Source organism: Branchiostoma floridae, chromosome 2 (genome assembly GCF_000003815.2).
Source record: "Branchiostoma floridae strain S238N-H82 chromosome 2, Bfl_VNyyK, whole genome shotgun sequence".
Lineage (NCBI taxonomy): Eukaryota > Metazoa > Chordata > Leptocardii > Amphioxiformes > Branchiostomatidae > Branchiostoma > Branchiostoma floridae.
Window position 1 is genome coordinate 10,112,643 of NC_049980.1, and position 20,883 is coordinate 10,133,525.

A 20,883-nucleotide genomic window follows, 5' to 3' on the forward strand; every position below is an offset into this window, starting at 1 on the left:
TTCCGGACGTTTCTATGTTTGTATACATCCGGATCGGGACCGTTTCTGGATATATCCGGACAATATCCGGACGAAATCTGACATGACTCCCCTGCGTTTTCGGATAATTTCAGGAGTCCGGAACGGGACCATTTAATTCCTGCCTCATATCCGGATTTCCAGTAATGGAACGTTTTCGGACTCTTTTGAGACAAAACACGTTCCGAATATTTCGAATATATCCGGATGACTTCAGGAGTCCGGAACGGGACCAAATAATTACGTCTCATATACGGATTTCCAGTAATGGAACGTTTTCGGAGTCTTTGGATACAAATCACGTTCCGAATATTTCGTATAAATCCGGATAATTTCAGGAGTCCGGAACGCGACCAAATAATTACGTCTCATATCCGGATTTCCAGTAATGGAACGTTTTCGGACTCTTTGGATACAAATCACGTTCCGAATACTAGTTTCGTATAAATCCAGATAATTTCAGGAGTCAAGAATGGGACCGTATTATCATGTCTCATATCCGGATTCCAAATTATGGAACGTTCTCGGACACTTTGGAGACAAAACACGTTCCGAGTATTTCATATTTTTTGAGCGCGTTCGGGGCAATTACGCCCCGGAAAGGTTGCATAAACTTAAGATATACTGAAACATCATAGGAACAATACTGCACCTTATTTCAGAATATCCAGTAACTTTACGATCATGCTAAATACCTAATATTTAACGTTCCCTGTCCGTTTTAACCCCGAAAATGCTAACTCGGTAAGACTACATTTTGTGGAAGCTTTTCAAAGACTTTCCTGTATAAATCAGATGACACAAGTATCACAACAAATACATTATGTGGAGGAACATATCATGTTAACGTCAAGGTGCAAATCAATATGCATTTGTCTCTTAGTCATACCAAGGAAGTTTTAGCTCACTACAACCTGATTGGTCTTCACAAAAAGTGAAGCTCGAACGAAGCCAAAGTTAAACAGTTCAGACAATCACTGTCAGATCCAATAATATCAAGCCCAAGTCAATAACATCATAACAAAACTGATCAGTTTAAATGTACAATATCAAATGTACAGTATCCGACACAAGTCTAACGTTATATACCATACAATCAATATTCGTAGGATAAAAATGTCATTGCGAAATCAGTACGACAGTCCATTTTCAAGTCCTCTATAAGTCCGTATCGTGTTGACTGTGGAATCATCGTCCGGGGAGCCCTCTTCTGCGTCTTTGTGGTAGTGGACGATCATTGGCGACGGAAGATGCTCTGGCAAGACCCCGCAATATCGACGGTACGTCTCGAGGACAGCCCGCTCCGTTGCATAGTCCAGGCACTGTCCGTCTTCAGAGTAGAAACAGTTCTGGCAGGATGCAACGGCACCGGTCACAGACTGTCGTAAGTGTTACCAGGAGGTAGGCCTCGGTCGTCGGCGTGGCAGGACAGGCGGTTGGGAAACAGGGGCTCAGCGGCTGGAATGAAAAAAAAACGGCTTGTAACTGCCCCGAACCCATGAACGGTACATGTAAAATTATTCAAACAACACGGCCATAAAAATCACAGCAGGACAAGACGGGGACAAAGGCAGGAATCTGTAGTCGGCTATCATCAAAGGGCGCAGGCCTCACAGATGGCACAGATAAGGACCCCAAAGAACGAATGGAATTTGAATATGCACACAATCACATTGGTCCCAGTAGTAAGGAGATTACAGTTCCTCCTAGGTTCTATTGAAGATTTAGCCAGCCAAAATAGGACAGGAAAGTTTAGAAGCAACCGTTAGGCACTTACAGCACAAAATAATATGAGAATTTAACTAACTATGGAACGGGCAATTTGTAAACAAGCCGGGGATGACACGCGGGGGTTCCAACTGAAAGAGAAGTGATCTATCATACAACAATCTTTACAAAAAGATCACACTACTAATTATTAAATACACAAAACACTAGGAAGGGATAACAGACATTGCTGACAGACATATACGGAACTAAGAACGGTAACTGCTATGTATATACAATCTATGTACTAGAGAGCTACACTACTCACTTCTTCAAGGTCTTGGTCCGGTAGCGGCTAGCGGCGGCGACTACTGGTGTTCAAATCTAGTTTCAAACCTAACTGCTGTCACCAGCTGGTCTACTATTGGTCTAGTCAAGTCATGTGATTTCCTAATATGGTCTTGTTACCTAAGGACTCCTCCAGATGGTTCCAAGCAAGTTAGTGTCATCCATCATGCCTGTTTCACAGAAACACATGGCATTGTGCATTATTTTTGTGAATAAATGCATCATGTACTCACCAGTTTCAAAGTTGTACACAGCAGCAAACGCTGTGGCGCGGTGTAGGCTGTTATCTGCAGCGACTTCCCCAATGCAGTGCCTGGCGCACCGTTGACATGCCAACGCACTGGTCTGCTCGGCACTTTGCACAGCTTGCATAACCGCTTTACGAGTGCCTCGTGATATTGTCCGTATATGGACCATTCCGACATCGCAACGCTGGTATTCAATATCATGAGTGACTTTTTGTCATGATATTGTCCGGATATGGATCTATCCCCAACTGAACCGCTGGTGTGGAGTGTTTTGACCGAACTTTGTTCAAGATATTGTCCGGATATGGACATATCCCAAACTGCACCGCTGGGGTGGAATGTTTTGACTGAACTTTGTTCAAGATATTGTCCGGATATGGACCTATCTCAAACTGCACCGCTGGGGTGGAGTGTTTTGACTGAACTTTGTTCAAGATATTGTCCGGATATGGACCTATCCCAAACTGCACCGCTGGGGTGGAGTGTTTTGACTGAACTTTGTTCAAGATATTGTCCGGATATGGACCTATCCCAAACTGCACCGCTGGGGTGGAGTGTTTTGACTGAACTTTGTTCAAGATATTATCCGGATATGAACCTATCCCAAACTGCACCGCTGGGGTGGAGTGTTTTGACTGAACTTTGTTCAAGATATTATCCGGATATGGACCAATCCCAAACTGCACCGCTGGGGTGGAGTGTTTTGAGTGAATGTTGTTCTTGATATTGTCCGGATATGCAAAAAAACAATGATACTTGACTCATAATTGTTACCATCGCAAAGATTGTTTTCTGTGTCATTTGATTGTAAATGTCGATGTCAGTATATTTGCACATGTATATGGTAGTTTAAGCTTCAATTACCAGAAAATTAAAGAGTAAATATACATCGACATCGGGCATACTCGTTGTAAAATAAAAACACATAAACAGAAGCAAAAACGTTAATGACGTGTATTTGACAAGATATGAAACCTTTTTAGGATATCCAACAAAGCAATCTCAGATTCATGTATGACAAGAAAAGTAATTTGTTAACCATTAAGTTGTCCGAAAACTGATCTCTGGAATGTTTCTGTTTTGGACATCTGTCGTAAATGGAACGGAATATGAATTCGGAGGGAGCGAAAATTTCAGCAAAAAATTGCAGTCTTATTTGTTCAGATGCGCAATAAAACAATCACCAATTCACAATTCGCGTATAGAATACCTTTATCAGTAACGGTCAGAATATGCTAACTCCGAATCTGTCCTAAAATCCATGGAATATCTGTCGCGGATATGTCTCGTAAATGGAAAGAAGAGAAAATAGTATGAATTCGAAAACATGAAACGTCCCTGACACGTATTCGGAAGAACGGGAAATTCTATCCATCCGGGCATGTGCTGAAACATTTCATGACTCATGATATTCTGAGACATAATGAATCATGTCATCTGACAATGGCCCAGAAAAAATGCACATCATGCTTCGTGCAAACTCCTAATTTGTCCGGGTATTCCTTATCGAAATATATGGACCTTGGATATGCAAAGAATGTAAAACATATCACGTATTCGGAGGCAAGAAACGTCAATGGCGCGTATCTTGAAAAACAGGAAAGTCTTATTTGTCCGGATACATAACAAGACAATTCCTGACTCATGATATTTCCAGATATGGGAAATATTGAACATCGTGCCCGGACACAGTCCGAATATTTAGCATGTCCAAAAATATGTCAACTCCGACTTTGTCCGGAAATCACACCCTTTCGCACAGTGATATGTACGGTTGGGGGCAAGGCGTCAAGATATGCACAAGGCAAGATGCAGTTTCAAATCCCCACCCTACATGCCCTAGTTTTTGTACGTCTAGATTCATCCCACCGTACGACCCTCTGGGCGTTTGGTCCGGATTTTTTTGCCCATATACCTTATTCTCTCTTCGAAGCCCGCCCAGAGATCATGTTGGATATGGTACAATTGAGCAGCGGCCAGAGGACCCATTATTCCGGATAAAGTCACCCACCAACTACGTACTTTGATGGTCGATTTCGTGGCATGATGAACACAAGAATATAATAACACCTCTATGTTCACTAGCGGCCTTACTCGTATTTTCTCACCTCTTTCCCATAACATTGATTTTTGGGGGCGTTGCTTGCAATTGGCCACTACAATTGATGTTCATATTCATATTTTATCATTCACCCCCCGAAATTTGAGTTGTGTCCCTCGTTTGTGATTGAGACCAAGAACTTATTGAACGCCATCACACCATTCCCTGATGTCTGCTATGAAACTGTCGTCCAGGACACTAGAAGTGGACTCACAAGACTTTTTACCGCAGCATACGCAAGGGCTTCTTAACCAGTAACATACATATATAGTAGCCCAGAAAAACATGAATCATAACACAATAGATGATATTTCATATTTAATACTCTCACATGACTGCACACAATAAGTATTCTCAACAATACAAATGCAAATACAAATATTTGTTCTCAATAATAAATACAAATGCAAGTACAGAAAAGACTGCCAGCAGTCTTTTCGTCTCTTTAGCACATGTGCAAATAATCGGACCATTCTTCGTTACTAATATGCTTACTATTATCAAACTAAAGATTTACGATAATGACTGAAGGTCTTTGTTCATATTTACCTGAGAGGAATGTCAATTGTAGCATGATTCACAAATAAGCTCTGCGAAATAATCTAATAAATTGCCACAAACAGTGCCTACACTATTTCATCTTGTTCTGATACAGAACTCATAAAGAACACGTCAAGATCACCATCCAGCTACGTACAGACAATTCAGTAAGGCTAACGTTACATTTCCAAACCAGGGTCCGGCCGGCCAGTTTGTGGAAACGGAAAATAGAAATCTACACGTAAAAATATGCAAAAATAATGCCCACGACTTTTCTCTTTACCCCTTTTTCTTATACATTTTGCTGCTGAAAGCTACCCGGTCGGGCCCGGTTTGGAAATGTGACGTAAGCTTAAAAGCGAGATGACTGAGTAACAATCGTCTGAGTCTGACTAACATTGCAGCGTTTCTGTTTCCATGTTGAAAAACACAATATAATATACAGAAATGTTTGTCGATTGTTTAGTAACTGGCCAAAACTGCCATTGTAACCCACATGAATTGATAAAGCAACAAGAACTTTACCCAATCAATTCATAGTGGGAAGTCGAATGATATATATGAAGAGATGGGAAAAATATCCGATACTCACGGCACGAGTGACACTTCAAATGATCTGAGAAATGATAGCCTACCGGTCCTAAATTTCAGGACCACAAAGGAAATCTACGGCATTGCCTCTAGAGTGTTCCAGTCGATAAAGTCCATGTTCTTAGCGCGACTCTTGGCCTGCCCGTGGTTTTTCTTCCAGAATCCGTACGCCTTGACCTTCCTCAGGAAGTACGCCATGCTGCACCAGCGGCTCCTGCACTTGGGGTCCCGCTTGGTTTGCACGACCACAGGATGGCCCCCGTTGTTGTAACCCTCGGATGGCGTCCGGGCTTTTCTCCTCGCCTGCTGACCGGTTTTCCCTCCAGTCGACCGAAAGCGATCGTACTGTCCGGACCCGTTACTGCCATGGCGGCGGCGGCAGTGAGACTTGTACCTCCCGATAAGCGAGCGTCGCACTCTGCGATGTCGGGCGGAGGCACTGAAGTCGTTTTCCGAGAGGTCGAAGCTGCTCTCGTCGTTCTTTGCCTCATCCACGAGGTCGATGTTGGAATCTACCTCGGTAGACCCGGAGCCGTAGTCTGGAAATGTCGTCTCAGCACTGCTGGCTTCCCACAGCGGAGCGTCTTCATACAGCAGATCGTAGATTTTGACTTTTGCTGCAGGAAATAAAAAAGAGAAATAGGTTAAATACATATGTACCTTATGTATCCGCAATGTACAGGAGAGGAACTCGAGGCTAAGACAGAAAGAACTGTTCAGAAATTAAGAAATTGTACAGCTTTTTTGTTTTTCACTTGTTCTCCGAAGACGTCGGGTGCAGCCTTACGGGTAAGGTCTGGGTTATGTCTAGCTATCAATCCGTTACAAAACTTTATGACCGCTTAAAAATTAGGGATACTTGAAAGTCAGCATTTCACCATTGCATACCTGGTCTGCTGTTGACATCCTTCCACAAAGTGACAAGGAACACCAGAAAAAGTGGCAAGGTTGCGGTAGCGCGCATCTTTCTCGAGTCTGGCCTCTCCGTCTCGAGCTCACTGGAGTCGTCTGCTTAGTCGTTCTCAGCCTCAGCTTCTGTTGGCAAGTGGAGAAACCGTTCCATTTTTATACCCCAAATCCCGGCTTCTTCAAAAGATTCCCAGAAGAAGCAGCCATGATGACGCTTTCGGTGACGTCACCAACAACGATAAAGTTTTGGGAACGCACAATGGCGCTCGTGCGTGCGTACTGGGTGTGTGCTGGATGAATGAGTGAATGGCGTCAGTCCTCCATTTTTTTCATCGCAGCCTCTAAAGGTTGTCCTCAAAAGGCCAATCTGTCGGGCCTTTCTCTGCAGTCTTCACGGTGTGACTCACACTAACAAAGGAAACTGGTACAGAACATGTCCTGGTGATTTCACAGAATTGTTGGGGTTATTCATTACCATATTCCACACAACACGAGCTCCGGTCAAAACGGACAAACTTTTCTCGGTAAAAATATAATATAACGGTGTGTTTGCAGAGGTACGAGAGCGATGTAAAAAAAATCATCTATCGAAGTCTAGAAATCTAAGCCAGAAGACCAGTGCGAGCTCGAGCTGCCTAGGCTGGCCTCATGTCATTGGTTGTGTCGTTCTTAATATAGAAGAAAGAACAACAAGACCTTCTACCTATGAAATCTACTGAGAAATGAAAATTTTGGGCAATCATGGATATTCTCATCGAAATTCGCGTTCAGCTCATTGTGTCGAGTGTTCTTGGATGATCGTCATACCTGTATATATAAATGTTTCCACTTGTTATAAACGTTTCCCGTACGGTTTTCTGAATGAAAAAAAAATCTCAAGATTATAGGAGTAAGATTAAGCTATATGTCAGTTGTAATTCATGGTTTGGAGAATTTATCATGTCTGTGTGGTGACCAATGCGTCTGTGTTGCTCTTGGACAATGTTAACGTTTGGCGACGTGAAAGCAGTTATTTATAGCTTGTTTTACGCTAATTGTATGCCTCGTACATCAATAGATAAAGTATATACTCATTGCCTCAATGGCAATTAGCAATATCCAATATTTACAGATGCAAAAGACTTCCAAATCAAAAAGAGCCAAGGCCAGAGCACTTCGACAAAGTCAATGTAAGAAATGCAGGCTTTCGAAGTTCAGAAGTGGGAAAATTGGACAATGTCCTTGCACAGGACACATGGAAACGGTTTTGCAGGGAACGGAATGTTAAATGACTCGCTCTTCTTTTATTTGTTTGGAGAAAGGGATAACCAGATTAACAAAGTTCAAATCCAACGAAGTTTCCTCGTATAGTTGGTACGTTGGGCGGTCTTTTATGTTTGCATAGGGAGGACGTGATTTTCAGCATGTCCTCAGTCGTTTCTCGGGAAACATCACTGGATTGAGAGGAAAGACGTTTCACACGAAGGAGTTGCCTTAGGAAAAAGATAATCGGGACTATTTTAGGCCAGCTTTTTTTGGAAGCGATATTTCTGTCCACGGTTGAAATCCCGTTCAAGTTCCGCATGTATAGAACCTAAGCTGCATACTTCAAACAACCAAAGGATGAAACAGCTGTTTGTATGTTCAAACGACTGAAAGATGATGACCTCAAACATGAAAACTCAACAATGTAGAAGGCCCGGAAACTTGAAAAATGTATCGGAAAATATATATATATCTGCAAGCTTTAATCTGCTGCTTGTGCACAGCCGCCGTACGTGGTCCTACGTCACCCTACGTCATCGCCTTTGTGAAAAGCGACACAGTTAATATTCAGGTTCGCTGAGGTGGAGAACAGACGCACCGGACAAAGCCGGAATAGCAGCCGACGATATGTTTAGGACAGAACGTATAAATAGACAAGCAAGAGGTGCTAATTTTAGCTCCTGAGAGTGTTTTTTTCCGTCGGGGGCGTCATTTTCCGAAATGCCTTTGTAATCATTACGTCCAACCAATGACCTATTTAAGTTATATAAACCCCTTGGTTTAGTCAGTTTCTCAGAAACAGACCGAATGCAAACAAACCAAAATCGTTTTGCAGGCGTACTCGGCACTGAAAACACAACTTTCTCTCTCGTTAGATTTTTAGCAATCTTTTCATCCTTGAACAAGGACATATCAGTAATGTACCGCTTGGTTTGAACGAGTATGTTCAACCGCCTTGGTCTAAAAGTTGGTAGAAAATATTCATGGCACAAATTCATGTCAACATATGCATTCTGGCGTATTTTCATATGCGCATGCATTCGATATGCTTGATACATTTTTGAAGATCCAGTCCTCGAGTACGGTGATGTCCTCCTTGTAGGCTGTAGCAAGGAACACTACTGGGAACGCGCAATGCAGAGAGTCCAACAGCGGGCTCTACGGATCATCAGCCGAGCGGGCAGGCGCGATGTGCCCCACCTACCCACCCTCCAATCGCGACGCGAGGATGCAGCTGTCAAACTTTTCACACAAATGTTGGATGTTGACCATCCCCTACACGACATGGTTCCACCTTCCAGATCAACTGCCACGGGACGATCACTGAGAAACAAAAACACTTTCTCCATCCCCCCAGCTAGAACTAAAAGACTTCAGAACTCTTTCCTGCACACAGCCATCAAGCTGTACAACAAGACTGTAGACACGTAGGTAGTAACAATGGCTACTTAACGTCGGAGATGTTGTTTACTACTTTAGTATATTGTTTCTTATCATATGTGTATATATACGGTTTTTATGTTGTAAATTTCAACGCTATTCAGGCTGCTATTATGTCTGCTATGTTGAAATCAATAAAGGATGATGATGAGGATGATGATGAGGATGATGATGAAGATGACTGCATGCACCTGATTGGGGAGAAAATTGTTCAGCTAACACCTGTCTACCAGGTATGAACTTTCTGAGCTGGATCCGGGCGTAGTTCAGAATGGTAGTGCGGTCGGGGAGATACGTGATGTGAGTTTGGGTGGACATTCGTTAAAGACTCCATGAGTTTGTGTAGATATTTATTTAAGACTCCATACATCATAACTATGTCCAGAAATTTGAGTTGTTGCGTGTGTGTCACTGTGAGGCCAGGAACTTCATGAAAGCCCCTCAGTGGTAAATTCAAAACGTTATGCCTGGAATTCCATCTGTTATACCCGTCTCTGTCATGTCGTTCAAATACAAGATGATAAATGTAGAAATGTACAAAGTTAAACGTTACTGAGATCTCTCTTTCGTCTGCAGTTTTGATGTAACACCAGGATCAGTTTATTGTACAGCACAAAACAAAAGAAAAACTTTGCAGCCCCCCATATTTGGCCTGTCTGACTCTTTGGACACTACTTGCCGCAGTGTGTTCTGGGTAATACACGATTAGCCTGACTGCGCATGAGCGAACAGTAGCAGTGAATACCCAAAGAAACCGGCAAAATGATGGGTCAAGGTGGTCCAGTTTTGGTTCTCAGTAAGTATTCCAAACCTTATTCCATCATCTAAACGCTGCTTTCCGTTCTTAAAGAATTAGTCTTCAATATTTTCTTGTTTGTTGTTTCACAGAGCAGAACACAAAGCGGGAATCCGGGCGGAAAGTCCAGCTCGGAAATGTGAAAGCGGCAAAGGTAAGGGCTGTCGGCCCGCAAGCACATGGTCTCCATGACTGCACATTTTCACATCGCCAAAAATATTTCATATCGCTCAGATTTTTATCAATTGCCTCCAACGGCGTGTAGATCATAGTTCTGTAGTGTTATGCTAGCATTTGAAAGTGATGAAACCGACGAAACGATTTGACAGTCGAAGGAAATATCTAGAAGATTCTCGAACGTTCTGCCCCCCTCCCCTTCACAGTTTCTGCTGTATCCAGTATATCGTGTTTGAAATACCTTAAAATTATGTTCCCCTTCATACGGGTACTACAGCTGTATGGGGATTTTTTTTGTTCAATATCATAGTATGCAAACTATAATGATATGTATTGATAATCCTACTATAATTTGCAAACTTGTGTACTGTAACAATAGTGTAAGAAAAATAGGTCACCAGAAAAAAAAGTATGATTCTTTGTTAGATGATACCGTTAGTGTGTGTTTGATCTTGACATCCAGGAGTCAGGACTGTTGTTTTTAAACAACAGTGTTTCATTCTACAATATGTGGTGTTTTGTGAAGATGATCTCGGACGTGATCCGGACGTGTCTGGGTCCGCGCTCCATGATGAAGATGTTGATGGACCCGATGGGCGGGATCGTCATGACCAACGATGGAAACGCCATCCTCAGAGAGGTGATATATGTGCAGCTTAAATTTAACTCAAAACTAAATAGATGAATTGATAAAACTGTAGGTTAATAAAACTATCATCTTTTAAATCCAAATTAGTAACTCTGTCTTACATCTCAATAAAATGCTCTTTAGTTGTTACCATATAAGGTAATTCTACAGTCCTACAGATATTTCTTTGTTAGATGGGGTTTGAAACTAGAAGATTTACTGTGAAAGTAATTTTATTGTGTAGGAGAAATGCATTATTTCTTTTAAGTTAATTAGATCGATTAAGTTTGAAACAATTTTGTAGAATGGTAATATATTGGAAACGCCATGGGGAGAGAAAACAGAGAATGCTAATTGCTAGGAGAATAAAATTACCACAAACATTTTAATATGTTTTACAGTGTATTGGTTGTAATGGTTTTTGCCACAGATCCAGGTACAGCACCCTGCTGCCAAGTCCATGATCGAGATCAGCCGTACCCAGGACGAGGAAGTGGGCGATGGAACAACATCAGTCATCATCTTGGGTAGGTGATCAACCAAGAGTTAGATTTCTCTGAGATTTGAGAATTTGCTGCCTTGTAATAAATCTGCACAGAAAATATTAATGTGAATATGCAAATGAGCTGAAAAATTCTGATTTTCAAAAATCACACAATGTTGTCAGCAAAACATTTTCTGTTTTCGTTTTAAACACAATATTCAATAAAAGGCATGGGAATTGCAGCATCAAAATTTTTTATAGGCTTCTTTCGGCAAGCCAATATAGTTATTCAAGATATCTCACACTCAAACATACGTGCATGTAGGCATCTACAAAGCTGTTTGCAAAAGTCTGACACAAATTTAGGAATGACGAAACCAACAACTCATGAGAAGAGTTTCCAATTGATCTTCACAAGATTTCGTATGCTTGACAATTTCACCACTTCAATAACAGGAATGTTGAAATGTTACATATGTCTTCCAGCACTGATGGCATTTGCTTCAGTAGTCTAGCATATAGTATATGTGGACAGTAAGAAAACATGTTCATAGTATTGCCTGCATTGTTTGTTGTTGTTGTGTACAGCTGGAGAGATGTTGTCGGTAGCTGAACCTTTCCTGGAACAGAAGATGCACCCCACACAGATCATCAGCGCCTACAGACAAGCACTAGAGGACAGCCTGGATGTACTGAGGGACCAGATTAGGTAAGAGAAGAGAGAATTTTGTTTTGAAATTAATACATTTGTACCTTTAAAAAAATCATAAAAAGTTTAATCTTTCGATTAGAATTTTCAAAACTTGAAAGTTTGACGGGAAATGCTGGGGGATTTTCACACCATTTTCTATTCTGATATTTATGTTTTAGAAGCATTGCTTTTAGCCTTAACTAGTTAACAGCAAATGACGGATGTTTGCAGAATAGTGGCAAAGCAGAGACTGGACCAGTTTTGTCAACAGTTTTGCCAGAGGAAACAGTTGTCCTTTTAGTGAAGCTTCCTAATTTAAGGGTGAGGATAGAAGATGAAGACAATTATTCTGTGACCACCCTCTGGTTGTTCCTGTCCTGTCTAGTGTTCCAGTGGACGTGTCTAACGAGGATGAGATGGTGAAGATTATCTGCAGTGCCCTGGGCACAAAGTTCATCCGCAAGTGGATGGACATGGCCTGCAAGATGGCGCTCCGGTCCGTTAAAACGGTGGCGCTTGAGGACCAGGGGCGACGGGAGATTGACATCAAGAGATACGCAAAGGTCGAAAAGGTAAGGAGAGGAGATTTTATTGCATCAGTGTCGTTCTGAAGTACTGTAGTTTAACTTGCAAATTTGCAATGACTGCATATTACGTTCAATCGTTGATCCCCTTTCAGTGACTAAAAGGACAGTGAATGTTGAGCGATTGAATAGTTTGCCTTTTATATTAAAACTGAAATATAATGCAGGTTGTAAAAGACAGTTAAACACTTGAACAAGACATGTATACAGATACAGACATAGAAAATGTCAAGAGATTTGTTCTTTACTGATGCAATTTCTCAAGCAACCTGTCATGTTTGGTTGCTCAGTGGCTGCAGTTGCTAGTGGAATGGGGTGTTAGCAACAGCACAGTGTGAAGACAACACAATCATAGATAGACCACTGCTCTAATTAGGAAGAAAGTGCATGCATATTAATACCTATGCAGGATTAATTCTTAAGTGTGTCCTCAAAGCCTGCTGTTCCTCACACAGATCCCAGGTGGAGCCATTGAAGACTCTCGCGTTCTGAGCGGCATCATGATCAACAAGGATGTCACCCACCCCAAGATGCGGAGACGCATCGAGAACCCCCGTATCGTCCTCCTGGACTGCTCGCTCGAGTACAAGAAGGGGGAGAGTCAGACAGACATAGAGCTGGTTAGCGAGCAGGACTTTAGGTGTGCACCAGGTTTCAGACTTAAACAGTGACCTACATTGTCTAACATTATATTGTGACATTTGATATTATCTTTGCCAAAGAATATCTTCAATGCAGACAAAGAAGATGTGCTAGTAACATATCCTGGGGTGTCACAGAAATTGTAAATTTTGCATCATTACAGTGATCATCGTGTCTTTCATTATATTGTGACATTGATATTTTTGCTAACCCTTGGGTTTTACCAAGATTCTATATAGACTTGTAAGTTTATTATAAACCCTTGTGCCCTTGCAGTCGTATTCTTCAGTTAGAAGAGGAGTACGTTCAGAAGATCTGTGAAGACATCATCCGAGTGAAACCTGACATTGTGTTCACTGAGAAGGGGGTTTCAGGTGAGGCTGGTTTGTTCTCACTTGTAGAAACATCTGTGTATTGATGATGAGAGACTGGTAATGCTATAACGTATGTTCTAGGATTATTTTGTAGATTGTTATGTAGGAAAATCAAAATTGTTTCACCATAGATATTATTTTACTGTGTTTCCCCAGATCTTGCCCAACATTACCTCGTGAAGAACAACATCACTGCCATCCGACGCATTCGTAAGACGGACAACAACCGTATTGCCAGGTAAGATCAGATATTTTACATAAAACAAGGACTGTGAGATGTTTTTGTGACTATTGCAGATTTCTGAGTGTATTGCTATTCGTTGTAGTAGGAGACTACAACTAGTACAAGCAGAATGAAAGTGAAGAAAAAACACAGATACAGCAACTGTAGAGTACTCTTTGTCAATGTTAGATCAGTGATCTGATTTATTCTAAACTGAGCTGTCATGTCACCAGGGCCTGTGGAGCCAACATCCTGAACCGCACAGATGAGCTGAGGGAAGAAGACGTGGGAACAGGGGCCGGCCTGTTTGAGATTAAGAAGTTTGGAGATGAATATTTCACCTTCATTACAGAGTGCAAGGATCCAAAGGTCAGTTTTTTTTAATGTTTCTTTTTTGCAAATAGACAAGATACAACAAATAAGCATAGGGTAAGATTGAGCTCCAGATATCTTTCTCCTTTTGAAAAAATCTCCTTTAGATAACTCATGGTACAGTATGTAATACCAAGACATTATTTCTCGATACTAAACCATTGAATTTAGGTTTTGCTGCAAAAATGTTTCAAAGTAGTCAGTAGGACTGGGTACTGGTACAAACACATTTTTTTCTTCTTGGGCCGGACCTAAAAAATCAGTGTACAGGATGTTGGATTGATTAGAAAAATTACGTGTTTTGGGCTTACTGGCCCAAGAAGATAACAAGAGGGAAGTAGAGAATAGTTGATAGTAATTTTACTAAGTTGGACTTTGTATTGTTGATTATAATGAAAATATCTTTGTTCCCCAGGCCTGCACCATCTTGTTGCGCGGAGCGTCCAAGGACGTGCTTGCCGAGGTGGAGCGTAACCTGCAGGACGCCATGCAGGTCGCTCGCAACGTCATGCTGGACCCGCGCCTCGTACCGGGCGGAGGGGCCGCGGAGATGGCACTCGCACACGTGAGACGTTATACTTGTCGTGTTGGAATCAAACTAGAATTGTTCTGTTTCTTACTGTTAATGCTGATTGTGTCCAGTTATCAATTAAACAATCAAAAAATGGTATATTGTTAAAACAAGGTTCTGGTAGCCAGTGGCTGATTTGTGTTTTGTTGACATTGATATTTTGACATACACAATCAATTAATAACACGTGATTACACTTTAAAACTACGCCATTTCCAATTCAAACGAATGAAAAAATATCAGATGCAAACATACAGTATGAGTTGCTGGTGAATACACTTCAGTGGTACATGTATATGTAGTCTCTGTCCTCTGTTAAGTATGTTACTTTTTTATGATTTATTCCATGGAACACAAACGCTGTTCAGGGCTGTAACTGGCCCCTCCCTGCTAGGAGGCCAACAAGATGTTGGGCGGGCTGCTATGAGTGAGATTTAATCAGACTACTTATAATCCTGTGACTTCTCCCCCTGTAGATTCTGAATGAGAAAGCCAAGTCCATCCAGGGTATCCAACAGAAGCCGTACATGGCAGTGGCCCATGCCTTAGAGGTGGTGCCCATTACACTCATCCAGAACTGTGGTGGCAACACCATTAGAACTCTCACACAGCTTAGGGTACGTGCCAACTCAATATTTGTTGTTTGTGCCTTTATTTTAACTCAATAGTGCTCCATTCTGCCTTCAAGGCCCCTTTTCTTGGAGGTCGAGTCAAAAAGTGTAAATTCACCATCAAGGCACCTAAGTCAGGGTAATTGTACACTTGCTATTTAGACTTTTTATCTTAAAAGATTTAAGTGTTTTTATGCATTTTAAGCTCAAAGCCAAATTACAAGAAAATATGTCAACAGCCATGTCTCTTTATATATCTAATATACAATCTAATTTGAGTTCATAATCCATCATTTTAACGAGTCTCCGAGTCTCACTGCTTTAAACTTTCACTCATGTTGCAAACATTTCAGTTGGTCTCTTGCTGGCCTTCCGGCTGTTTACTTGCCCATTGTTTGTACTTGTAACCTGCATTTGTATGTTCATGCCATGTTTTATGATACCTAATTGTAACAAATCACACTCAATTCAGGAGGGCTGCGGCTTCCTGCTCGTGTGGGTTTGCGTGTGTGAAATAAATAAATGAAGAATTCTGAGTTATACATGTTTTGAATAAGTCAACTGTGGTTGTGCTAAAGAACTTTAGTGGGACCACGTGGCGCAAACGGCAGCACGTTTGACTCAGGCCCAGAAGGTCCTGAGTTCAAACCCCGACGTGTCACCGGTCTTGTGCCCTTGGGAAAGGCACTTTACACGACTTTCCTATATAGGCTACAAAAGTCTTAAGCAAATTGAAGTTGGTAGCCACAAAAACGGAAGAACTTACTGTTCAGAAAACTGTGTATCTAATCATCATTCTCTTCCCCTCCTCCAAAAGGCCAAACATGCCACAGCAGGTAATAAGAACTGGGGGATTAATGGTGAGACTGGTAACATCCAGGACATGCAGGAGCTGGGCATCTGGGAGCCGTACGCTGTCAAGGCACAGGTCTACAAAACTGCCGTCGAGGTAAGGAACTCTTCTGTTACTCACCGTCTACTAGAGATTGGGACTGCTAAGGGACTAAGCATTGGTCGCTCAAGGAATTACATATACAAAGAAGAAATCTTTAAATGATTTGTATGTCTTCTTTTCTGTTAGTGTGAGCAAAAAACATCATACATAGTCTGATGTTAGATGCTTTACTCTTACATTGTGTCTCACATTCCAGTAAAGCTAGCTCAACAGTCGCTCTGCGATTTCCATTAAGGGAAAAGGGGGCCTAACTACTTCATTCTTGATGCGCTTGAGTTGTTACTTCGCTTTGGTTACTAGTCATGTCAAGTTCAATGTAGAGTAGTTGTAAAGTTTTACTACATCGATGTTTTATGGTATGTAAGAAGACTCCTGTTCCTAGATTATATTTTGAAAAGGTTTCTGTTGTTTTTTTACAGACCGCCATTTTGCTTCTCCGAATTGACGACATTGTCTCGGGTTCCAAAAAGCAAGCAGGCCCTGACCCAATGAAACCAGAATGATGACAGTAGCAGCTTTGATATTATCCTGAATTTGAACTTGCACTAGGTACTATTGAAAATATGAATGACATGCTCTGAAAGTGATAGCAAAAAGATTTTTTGGTGACAACTTGACTTCTCCAGTGAAGATACCAGAGTACTGTTGAGGTTGCAGATATCTTTTTACCTTTCGCAACTGTACTGGTCCTGTCTCCAAAACTTCTATATGGTGTAAACAACACCATTTATTATGTGTGCACACATTTTGTCCAGTTATGCATTTTGTAAGTTTGTTACTCGATGCAAAGGCATAATGTCTACAATGTCTGTATGTCGTTCTTGATCAGAAGATTTTCTTTAAAAATTTGTTTGCATGATTATTATATATTGTGTTTTTTGAGTGTATTTTCCAAAGTGGTTGATGTGTTTATAATACAAACATTTAACACTGACAGACTGATATGAAATCATCATAAGTGTATTGGTATAAATATTACAATAAGGGACTTAGTTGCCTTTGTATTTGTTTCTGATACAGTTTTGTACTTCATGTCATCGTCACTATTTACTACAGTGAAGGGAAAGAAACTCTGTATCTAGAATAAGAGCTTACAATTCCCTCGAAACAGTGGAAAACTTGTTCCAGAAAGGTTAAGATTTTGGGAAGAATCCCCTTGCTAGGGAGGCCCACACTACTTTCGGTAACAGATGTGGCATGTTTAGAAACAAATATCTCTTTATTGGCGCCCTGTACGGCAATTTCGATAGCATTTTCTAAATCAGCGTAAAAAGTTTACCTAGCATAGTTATTTTCACATTTCTCCGGCAACGCAAACTAACGTTATCGCAGTTTAAAAATCGATGAAAAGTGTCCGCGCGCCCATGGTTTACGCGCTGCCCGCCCGTGACCCAGTTTTCCGCGCTGCGTCCTGCACTTCCGGGTTCAACCCGCGCACCAGGCTAAAATGTAACTATTTCTTTGATTCGTCGGCGCCTCGCGGTAAATTCAAATAGAGCCAATCAAAGGTTTCCTTATAAAGCCAACAGTCCTGGCTACGTCATATCCCGCCCGCTCTGAACAGCTGCGGAAGTCTCTTTTCAAAAGCGAAGTTGACGAGAATACATCGACGTATTTTCGCTGTATTTTTGACATCTCTTAATTTTCGGAAAAGCGGGTTTTACAGTCGATAGGTAACATATGAAGGGACATACTGACGGAGTTTTATGAATTTCCGTGCAAAATTGTTTGCGTGCCGCCGTCCGAAAGACCGTGGAAAACTCTACGGTGACCCAATTCACAGCTCCCGGCCGACCCTCCCCCTCACGGACGGTAATTCAACGCGGACATTTTCGGTAATAATCGTTTTTTTAACGTAGTCTTGGTAGCAAAATATGAATTTTAGGAAGGATGTGGGTTTCAGAATTATCTTAGATGATATTTGATATCGATATATTTGAATTTTTCACGCAATATATATGCCTATAAAGTTGACAAGCATACTGTAGCAGAAGAGGGAGGGGGGCTTCATTCGTAGTATGGTGTATGTGATTCAACGTATGGGGTTAAGACTCTAATAACGTTTTTGCGAAGCAAGATGAGGCGGGTTCCATTACCTATCAAAATAGAATTTGAAAAAAGTTTGACTTAAATTAATGCTTTCAATGTATTTTGATAATTCTAATTTTAGTACTTTTAGTCATGCTGGAATAAGATATGTTTGGAAGGTAAAGATTTTGTTTTAATGTTACACTTACAGGTATATATTGCTGGAATCTACCCAAAGGACTACAGCTAAGCTGACCTTTTAGAGCTGCAATATTCCAGTGTCAAGTTCCAAGATAAAGGAGAAGTCATTCATGCAAGAAACATTGAATCGTGACTCAAACAAAACAACTTCATGACAGACACAGCATCTTGCTCTGTTGGCTACATGAGTTTGGAGGATTGGACACAATTTGCTGCACCGCAAATGTTTTGGTTCAAAATGCAAATTGGTGGTCGCACTGAGTACTGTACAGCAAATTAGTGAAGAACTACAATACACGACGAAACAGCATGGTAAGGTGAAAGCATGATAATCCAGCCACCTGGCTGGTACGACAAGAGAAATTTGTCAAAGTTTGTGCTATGTATACTGCCAGGAAAGGACAGAGGAATGAAAACACTGTGGAGAACCTTTGAAAGAAGGACAACTAAGAGAAATCTACAAAGAAGAGGAATCATGAAAGAAAGAAGAAAAGACAAGCATGTGATAGTGACGAAAGAAGGACAAGAAAAGACAGCTTGTTTAGACATTATAAAAAAGCGAACTCGTCACAAACCATCGCAAAGTACCAGACATGACAGGCCTGGAACTGGAATTTCAGCTTTGGGCTGAACTACCCCGATTGGGGATGAACATCATTGACTCTGGCAGAATTTATTGTCTCAGCAAACAAAATGTAGAAAACAAAAAAACATGATGATGTTGAGGACTACTTACCTCTTGCTTCTGTAGCATATAATGAAGAGGACATTTTTCTCACGGCCCTTAGGAGAAACGATGCTGACGCTGACATTCCACTGTCAGCTTTTCATTTTATTTATTGCATATAGGGTTATAAAATGCATAGTTGATTATGCTGTACTTGATAGATATGGAGTTTTGTACTGTTTCTCTACTATTCTGATCCCAGCCACACTTTAAATTGTGAATGTAAGAGCTGAGATGTTGTTTTCCTTTGTCAAGGGGGAGGGGGGCACCATGTACAATATGCATATGTAATGACTTATTAAGGAATGAAACGCATAGTTAATTATGCTGTACTTGTTCAACTTGTGACTTTGTACTGATCTCCACCATTCTGATTCCAGCCACCCTTCAAACTGTGAGTGTAATTTATATAAGGGCCGAGATGTTGTTTTCCTTTGTCAAGGGGGAGGGGGGCACCATGTACAATATGCATATGTAATGACTTATTAAGGTAATGAAACGCATAGTTAATTATGCTATACTTGTTCAACTTGTGACTTTGTACTGATCTCCACCATTCTGATTCCAGCCACCCTTCAAACTGTGAGTGTAATTTATATAAGGGCTGAGATGTTGTTTTCCTATGCCAAGGGGGAGGGGGGCACCATGTGCAATATGCATATGTAATGATTTATGAAGGTCATGAAATGCATACAGTTGAAGATAGGAATAAATAGAGTTGACAGCTTATACAACTTGTTCTTTTTTGTTATGGTATGAAGTTTCGTCTTTGTAGTATGTTGACAACTGAAAATATTCCCATATCTTAAGTGATCTGTGTTAAGCATGCAGGGGGAGGGGGGCGCCATCATACAAATAAGCATTTTTAACTGCACATACTGCGCTTTAGGGATTTCACAGAAGATTCATAATGTATAAGATTATTGTATGTGGTGGGTACATAGGATTGATAATTGATCAAGAGCGCTGGAAGCCTTAATTACTTTAATAATATGACGTAGATATGCTATATCATTAACTATACTGGGAACCTAATTTCCATAAAATTTGCATAAATCAGCCTAAATTTCATATTTTTCTTATTGATTATGGTGTTTGGTCCAAAGCCTTATCAAATGGTGCAAATCGCAGCTTTCTACGACTTAAAATAAAAAATCACATTTTTTAGGTTATTGACACTGTCAATTCAATGCTTAACTATGGGGCAAAAATGCTCTCGGAAGCATGTTCGATGACCAAGTTTTTGACCTTCCCGATATCGTAGAAGGTTGAAATTTTCAGGACATACTAAACTTACTTAGTACTACCAGGAAATCCACACAAAATGACAAATAGATGTCAAAAATAGAAATTCCAGCCTTTCAAAAATGGTAATTGTGATAAAATTTGGGTGTGGGCCTCCCTACCCTTGCAAACCCAGCACAGCACTATGGTACCATTAAAGTGCAGAAACTTCCAACAGTGTTTTTCATTATACATATACTAGTATATTTCTTTATTACACATGTAATAAAGGGTTAATGCCCCGGCCCGAGGTGTATATGGTGAGATAATCCCTCTGTTGGAAGTTTCTGCACTTTAATGGTACCATAGTGCTGTGCTGGGTTTGCAAGGGTAGGGAGGCCCACACCCAAATTTTATCACAATTACCATTTTTGAAAGGCTGGAATTT

At 41.0% G+C, this 20,883-nt stretch overlaps 2 protein-coding genes and 1 long non-coding RNA gene across 3 annotated transcripts; 2 read left to right on the forward strand and 1 right to left on the reverse strand.

Moving 5' to 3' along the window:
• Window positions 1-4,733: 4,733 nt before the first annotated feature.
• LOC118410082 lies at window positions 4,734-6,550 on the reverse strand. Its single transcript, XM_035811564.1, has 2 exons — window positions 6,442-6,550; window positions 4,734-6,170 (listed from the first exon to the last, which is right to left on the reverse strand). The coding sequence occupies exons 1-2, from the start codon at window positions 6,515-6,517 to the stop codon at window positions 5,629-5,631; spliced, it is 618 nt and encodes a 205-aa protein (XP_035667457.1). The 5' UTR covers window positions 6,518-6,550; the 3' UTR covers window positions 4,734-5,628.
• A 3,246-nt stretch (window positions 6,551-9,796) lies between these two features.
• Window positions 9,797-17,368, forward strand: LOC118409236 (T-complex protein 1 subunit gamma-like). Its single transcript, XM_035810103.1, has 14 exons — window positions 9,797-9,943; window positions 10,036-10,097; window positions 10,647-10,760; window positions 11,179-11,275; window positions 11,821-11,941; window positions 12,309-12,495; window positions 12,963-13,147; window positions 13,426-13,523; window positions 13,680-13,761; window positions 13,980-14,115; window positions 14,534-14,683; window positions 15,166-15,306; window positions 16,118-16,249; window positions 16,675-17,368. The coding sequence occupies exons 1-14, from the start codon at window positions 9,910-9,912 to the stop codon at window positions 16,756-16,758; spliced, it is 1,623 nt and encodes a 540-aa protein (XP_035665996.1). The 5' UTR covers window positions 9,797-9,909; the 3' UTR covers window positions 16,759-17,368.
• A 50-nt stretch (window positions 17,369-17,418) lies between these two features.
• LOC118409240 lies at window positions 17,419-19,940 on the forward strand. The gene is made up of 2 exons (XR_004830413.1): window positions 17,419-18,090; window positions 18,495-19,940. It is a non-coding gene; the product is annotated as an uncharacterized LOC118409240 (long non-coding RNA).
• Window positions 19,941-20,883: the final 943 nt, after the last annotated feature.

Bases quoted from the DNA above. Each gene is read 5' to 3' on its own strand.
- LOC118410082 (XM_035811564.1), bottom strand. From the start codon at position 6,517: ATGCGCGCTACCGCAACCTTGCCACTTTTTCTGGTGTTCCTTGTCACT. The intron at 6,171-6,441 runs GTATGCAATGGT...TATTTCCTGCAG, and splicing joins GGATGTCAACAGCAGACCAG to CAAAAGTCAAAATCTACGAT.
- LOC118409236 (XM_035810103.1), top strand. From the start codon at position 9,910: ATGATGGGTCAAGGTGGTCCAGTTTTGGTTCTCA. The intron at 14,684-15,165 runs GTGAGACGTTAT...CTCCCCCTGTAG, and splicing joins CGGAGATGGCACTCGCACAC to ATTCTGAATGAGAAAGCCAA. The intron at 15,307-16,117 runs GTACGTGCCAAC...CTCCTCCAAAAG, and splicing joins GAACTCTCACACAGCTTAGG to GCCAAACATGCCACAGCAGG.